Source organism: Lepus europaeus, chromosome 1, assembly GCF_033115175.1.
Source record: "Lepus europaeus isolate LE1 chromosome 1, mLepTim1.pri, whole genome shotgun sequence".
Lineage (NCBI taxonomy): Eukaryota > Metazoa > Chordata > Mammalia > Lagomorpha > Leporidae > Lepus > Lepus europaeus.
Window position 1 is genome coordinate 62989209 of NC_084827.1, and position 6970 is coordinate 62996178.

Genomic DNA, 6970 nt, shown 5'->3' on the forward strand with positions numbered 1-6970 from the left:
ATCCTCACAGGACCCAGTGACAGAGCCAGTGGCTGCTGAGCGTGCCGTCAGGAGGGCGGGTCTGCTTGGTGCTTCAGGGGGATCCATGTGGTGCAAGGTGGAGAGAATCTGCCCTCTTCCGAGCTGGAATTTCACTGACGGAGCCTCTAGCTACAGGGCTAGAGTGTGCGTTTTTGCAACTGAGAACTTGGATGCATTTGGCTTCAGCCCTCGGGCAGTGACAGTGCCAACATCTGGCTGTCCATACAGATCCCACTGTGCCTCTGAGAACTGTCGTGGGAGGTGACTGCTCAGTCTGCTTCCAGCCAGGCAGTGGCAGGGGGTGGGGGTGGCTCCCACCCACATCACTTACAACCACACATTTCCAAAAGGACAGACTCTGATCAAATATTTTAACGTAGAAATGCACTGGACTGAACAGACTAGAGCTCATGTGGCTGTTCCAGTATCGATGCTTCGACTTCATTGCGTGGTACCTTAGTGCCTGTTGTGCTATCTGTGAGCAGAGTGACAAACTCAGAAGCAGGCTTGGCAGCATATCAGTGACACTGGTCCAGTCATCTCGAGCAGTGACAGCCATTTTGAAGGATCATTTTCCAAGTTCAGAGTGGAGTGAAATTTCCATCTGTTCATGATTTGAAATCAGTTGATTGCTCTGAGAACGGAGAAGCTGGTAGTCTCATTTGTAGAGATCTATAGCTTATCAAATAAACCATCTCAATTCTTGCAGCTGCAAAATTCTGCAGATAGTGAGATCATCCTTGTGGCCTGTTTCAAGTAATTTCCAAGAGCATGGTTAAAAAAATAGAATTTCCCCAAACATTGAAAAGGATAAATGAAGTAGGTATCTCATAGTGAATGTCTCCAAAACTTCCTGCCCTCAAAATTTAATTGCCACCAATTATCACTTTTCTAAGTTTGGGTTTGGTGCTTTTGTCGCTTGTAATCTTCACTTTTATTGTGCATTTCAAAATGCTTTGGAAAAATATGCTTGTTATTCTACTTCTAGATTTCCCTTCAGAGAGAATGTGAGCAGTTGGTTCATAAAATGTCAAGTTCAGAATCATGCAGGCTTGGCTCCATTCCCAGCCCTGTCCTTTGCCCCCCATGTCACCTGGGCCAGTGAACTGACTTTTCTGAATCTGAGCTTGTCTTTTATCAAATAATGGTAGCAAAAGCCCATCTCTTCCAAGGTTAGGGACCAAGCTCTTTGCTCCAATAGGTGGGTGTAACAGAGACTCAAGTCTGGGTTGTCTAATGCCAGAGCCTGTGTAATAAACACTATGCTGTGTGCAGCAAAAGCTCAGAAGAACTGGGGGAGACCTCACCTAGGCTGCAAAGGAATGTGCCAAGGGGAAATGGAGTCTGCAGGTGCAAGGTGGGAAGGTCTGGGCACAAGCCATCTGGCAGGGGGCAGAAGAGCCAGTATGGCAGCTTGGGGCACCATTTCCCGTCCAGGGTGCTGCTACCAAGAGCTGAGCTGCAGCTGGCAAAATGCCTGCTCCTTTGCTTATCTTCCTGCCAAAGGCCTGAGGTGCCCGTTGGAAGGGAGGAAGTGCTGCCCACGGGTGGCAGCAGGTGGAGGCTGGTCAGCTTGGATCCCAGGAGCCCCTACAATGCCAACTTAGCCAACTGGACTGTGAAGCAGCCCCTCTGTCTATCCAAGTCCTTGTGCAGAAGCATTTCAGGGACTGTCAGCTCGTAGCTGTCACACAGCCATCTGGAGGGTGCTCCGCGGGTTCCCAGGGGAGTGAGTGTGAAAGGCAGCAGGCTGACAGAGCCGCTTGCTTTCACACTTGTGGCCGTCCTGCTCACAGGCTGGGAGCTGGGGGAGTGACTGCAGGGCTGCCTACGGAGCAGTCCCATGCAGACACCAGACACTGTTTCTCCCTGGCCAGACTGATGAAGGACGGACACTAAGCCACTCACCACCAAGAAAGTTGGGTGGAGGGGAGCAGTGGCACTGGAACAGAGTGTGTTTCACGTAAAAGGAGAGGGCGGGTCCTGGGCCATGTGGAGACAGCGAGCAGGATCTCAGGGGAGGTTCTCAGATTGGGCCATCTGGCTTTGCCTTCTCTTGCTGAGGTCTTGGGGATCTCCAAACGTACCTCAGAGACAGCAGACTTGAAACTAGACAAGAGTTCCTCTCTCCCAAAGTAACTTTTGGGACAAGTCCCTTGCACCTCACTTTGCTGGCCTCCCCCTTTCCTTGGCTGTTGCCACCTTGCATTGTCCCATTCTCTTGGCCTCAGCATTTAGAACTCCCTGCTGCTTTTCTTTCTTATCTGGCAGCTGAATGCCTTTGGAAGAGTCTCCGATTTCACCCTTTGTAGCTTCCATACACCTTGCTCCCTGCCCTAAGCCTGTTTGCCTCTTATGAGTTCTCTCTGTCCTCACTCCTTCAGTCCTTCACTCACACGTCAGGTGCAGGCTAGTTCATGTTAGGTCATCAACTTCATTGTAATTTTTAAAAAATATTTATTTATTTATTTGAAAGTCAGAGTTACACACAGAGAGAAGGAGAGGCAGAGAGAGAGAGAGAGAGAGAGAGGAGAAAGAGAGAGGGAGAGGAAGGGGGAGATGAAGAGCGAGGGAGAGAGAGAGAGAGAGAGAGGTCTTCTATTTATCTGCTGGTTCACTCCCCAGATGGCTGTAATGGTCGTAGTTGCACTGATCCAAAGCCAGAAGCCAGGAGCTTCTTCTTTGTGGATGCAGGGGTCCAAGGACTTGGGCCATCTCCCACTGCTTTCCCAGGCCATAGCAGAGAGCTGGATTGGAAGTGGAGCAGCTGGGACTTGAACTGGCACCCATATGGGATGCCAGCACTACAGGCGGCAGCTTTATCCACTATGCCACTGAGCCATCCCCCCATCACCAATTTCATTGTGCATCTGCTTCTGCCCACCATTGGAAGACATCCATGACCCCAAGATCAGGCTAGACATCCTAGCTGTGCTAGAACAATCTCACACTAGCACTCTTCCAGCTTCCCGACTCCCACGCCCAGGGCACACCCCAGTGTCTTTCCTAGTGATCTCAGGGACGGTCCCTGGCTGGCACCAATATCCGCTGGTGAAGTGTGCATGGAAGGTGACAGCTGCCTGTCCATCAACCCAGGGTGCTCTGTGTTTCCCTGTTGGCCTGCTCCTTGCCCCAGGCTGCTTCCACTCTGAGGTTCTCTCTCCCCGCTCCATCTTCAAGCTCAGCTGTGTCTTGTCTGATGGCCTCAGTGTAGGTTGAGTCTTGCTTTCTCCAGCAGATACACAGCCCTGGAGGGCAGTGAGGGTGTTCCCTGACTGCCTTTGGCCCAGGAGTAGACAGATTTGGGTCTTTGTGGATGAACTGAGGTGCTATGGGTAGGACACTGAGAAAGGGAGCTTCAGATGAGCTCAGAGGTGCTTGGGTGCTTCAAAAACCCAGCAGCTCCAGTGAGCTCTCATTTGGGTTCCTATGGGGTGTCTTCAGGCTTAACTTCTCTGGGAATCCATTGCCTATGAAGGCAGAAGTGAAGACCATGGGTAGGGCTGTCCCATCCCTCTCTCTCTCACCTCTGCTGGGACCCAAGCTCCTGCAGCCACACCAGTCGTGCAAGAAAGGGTGGGCAGAGGTCTTCCGGAGCCCATGGGCCTCCCAATATAGTAGACTAAGTCCCTCCTGCTTTCCTTCACAGTGACAGGGACCACGGGCAGCAATGGAGCTGAAGAGAGGGAAGACCTTCATCAAATCCAGCCTGCAGATTGCCCACGAGAGAGCCCCAGAGCCAGCAGCCACTGCTCTAGCAAGGGAGGATGCAGGCTCCAGTGAGAAGGGCTCCCACACCCGGCCCACTGTCCACGGGTCTGATGGATGCCCCAACAAGGAGGTACAGTCGGACTCAGAAGCGGGACCTGTGGCCTCTGGGGCCACCTTCAAACTCGTTCGGAAGAGCAAGACCCATGAGAGTGTACCTGGGGCTGGCAGGGCAGCCGGCACCTCTGGGCAGCTGGTGGGCAGCGCCAGCTTCCCTGGACCTCCCGGAGGCCAGCGCATGATTGACTACCGCCACTTTGTGCCCCAGGTGCCTTTCGTGCCAGCCGTGGCCAAGAGCATCCCGAGGAAGAGGATTTCCTTGAAGCGGCCCAAGAAATGCTTTTGGAACCTGTTCCACATCCGCAGGAACAAGACGGAGAACGTGGCGGCGCTGGTGGCCAAGGGCAAGAGCCTGTCCTCCCCCAGGGGCCTGTCGCGCGCTGCAGGGCGGCGAGGCACCACTTTGCTGCCCCTGGGCGAGGACCCAGGGCTGGATGGCCTATGCCACGACCTGTCGGATGGCGACCTCCTCCTGGACTCGTCCTTCGACCTCTGCAGGGCGCTGTGTGAGGACGTGGCTTCACTCAAGAGCTTCGACTCACTCACAGGCTGCGGGGAGATCTTTGCGGACGAGAGCTCTGTGCCGTCCCTGGAGCTGAGTGACAGCCCGGAGAGCCCAGCCCGGGTGTCACAAGCCCCAGAGAGCAAGACTCCTGGAGGCCCCTTCCAGGGTGGGGTGGAGAAGTTGGCATCACCTGCGCAGAACGAGGTGTCAGACTTTACCAGGTTCTGGGACAGTGTGAATCGCTCTGTGAGGCAGCAGCATCGCGCCCTGCTGGGCCCCTGGCTGGCAGGACCGCAGGGCACAGACACTGGTCAGCCCAGGTTAGACACAGCTGAGCTGGCTGAGCTGCCCCTGTGCCCCTGCAGGGACCCGCCCAGTGGCTCCAAAGCCAGCTCCATAGACACGGGGACGCCCAAGAGCGAGCAGCCGGAATCCGTGTCCACGAGTGATGAGGGCTACTACGACTCCTTCTCCCCAGGCCTCGAGGAGGACAAGAAGGAGGCCCCGAGCCCAGGCACACCTGCAGCCACCTTCCCCCGGGACAGCTACAGCGGGGATGCCCTCTATGAGCTCTTCTACGACCCCAGCGAGAGCCCTGTCGGCCCGAGCCTGGACGATGACCTGTGTGTGTCTGAGAGTCTGTCCGGGCCAGCCCTGGGGACGCCACTGTCCATGTGTAGCTTCCACGTCGGGGCTGAGGAGAACCTGGCTCCAGCACCAGGCCCGGACCTGCTGAGTCAGGGCTTCCTGCAGAGTTCCTGGAAGGGCAAAGAGTGCCTGCTGAAGCTCTGTGACACAGAGCTCGCCATCACCATGGGCATTGTCAACTGGCTCCGCCGGGGCCCCGAGCCCCGCACCCAACACGCCGCTGCCCCTGCCCCTGCTTCTGCTCCTGGGGAGTCTGCACCCCCACTGGGACCCCAGAAAGCTCCCGGGGGACTTGTACAAAAGCAGGAAGGCAGGGCGGACTGGGCCTCTGAGACACGCAGAGCCACAGTGTGCTCGGGACCCAGCAGGCAGGCACTCTGGGTGCATTCGGGCACCAAGGGCCTGCCTGCTGGAGACAGCACCAGCCTCACAGGGGCCATGGGGGAGATGGGCACTCTGCCCAGGGACCCCTTTTTAGAGGAAGGGAGACAGGACCACTCCGATGGCCGGTTCTCCTCTGTGGGGTCTGTGGCCACAGCAGCAACAACAGACGCTTCTAATAAAAGCAAGACCCCAGCACCCCCTGCCTGGCCTAGCTTGCAGAAGGAGCCCCAACCACCAGGGAACCTGGGCTGTTCCCAAGACCCCCGCAGGCCAGACCAGGAGGGGAGCACTCTGGAAGCAGAGCCTGTGTTGACAGGCTGTGTGGCCCGGGTGGCAGCCTTGCAAATTGACGCAGATAGCCAGTCCCCGGTTGCACAGCCTCTAAGGGAGGCCATGGGCAGCGGGCTTTTCGGACAGCCCCAGGCCATGTGCCCTGAGAATCTGCAGCAGGACCAGCTCAAGAGCTCTCCCAGCAAGGCTGCTGCCCGTGGCCTGCCCTCCCCAGCGAGCCTGCAAGACCAGGGGTGTGCAGACTTCATCGTGGACCTGAGCCAGTTCACAGTGGAGCCAGTTGGGCTGAGTCCCCGGGCCTGTGCATCTGTGGAGGACCAGCCCCTGCCACCCAGTGCAGGGGCTGTGGAGCAGGCAGCACAAAGGGATCAGCTGGACTCTGAGCCCCCGTTGGTCACCGTTGTACAGCAGAACTCCTGGAGCCACTCCCCAGAAATCCTGGGCCTCACTTTGGATGGCCAGTGGGATAGGGGACCCTCTGCAAGTGTCCCCAGATGTTGCTGCAGCCTCCTGGCCCATGAGGACCTCCTCAGCAATCAGCCAGAAGCCGGCGGCCCCCGGCCGGCCATGGCAGAGCCCCACCTGTAGGGGGGGCCGTGCTCACTGGGAGATATGTTCATATGGTCACATCCTGGAGAGCTTGGGATGCAAATCCCCACCTTGGCCCTGATGTGAGGACTGCGATTGAGGGGGAGGGGGTGACCGGACTCACACAGGTGAGGACGAGGCATTTGCATATGGAGGCATCCTTGAACTCACTGCTCAGGCAACCCGAGGCCACAGACAGTGTGACGTGGCAAACACTTGGCTACTCCTTGTGCTCCAAGTAAGGGAGGCGCTCAGGCCTGAGATGGTTGGGAAGGAATTGGTCCAGACTCTCATATACATAGGGGGCCAGGACACCTACCTGCATGGGATGTGTGAGGCTGCCTGGGGTGGGAGACAGAGGGATGTAAGGCCAGGAGGGCCCCTGCCTCACCCTAACCTATTCTCTGCCAGGGGCCAGGTGGCCACAACACAATAGGGGACTGAAAAGCTCTTTCCCAACAAAAGCCTTGAACTCATATCATGCGGTACTTTGCAGTCCTGCTGGGGCCGACGCCAATGGAGCCTACACAGCAAAGCGGCTGGAGTCTCTGTCTCAGATGGTTCCACATGGTGATCTCCCAGATGTGTGCTCTCTATCTGAAAATCACATTTGGCAAAATGCTCTCTGGGAAACTGCCAGGCCACGCTTCCCGACACTGCCATTCTACTGGGAGGAGCAAAGGCCTTCGACTTGACTCCTCCCCC

General features: G+C 56.6%; 1 protein-coding gene across 1 annotated transcript; it reads left to right on the forward strand.

Moving 5' to 3' along the window:
- The first annotated feature begins 3691 nt into the window (after positions 1 to 3691).
- Positions 3692 to 6265, forward strand: AMER3 (APC membrane recruitment protein 3). Its single transcript, XM_062199130.1, has one exon. The coding sequence runs from the start codon at positions 3692 to 3694 to the stop codon at positions 6263 to 6265; it is 2574 nt and encodes an 857-aa protein (XP_062055114.1).
- The last annotated feature ends 705 nt before the right edge of the window (positions 6266 to 6970 follow it).

Coding starts and splice junctions, on each gene's coding strand:
- AMER3 (XM_062199130.1), top strand. CDS start 3,692: ATGGAGCTGAAGAGAGGGAAGACCTTCATCAAATCCAGCCTGCAGATT.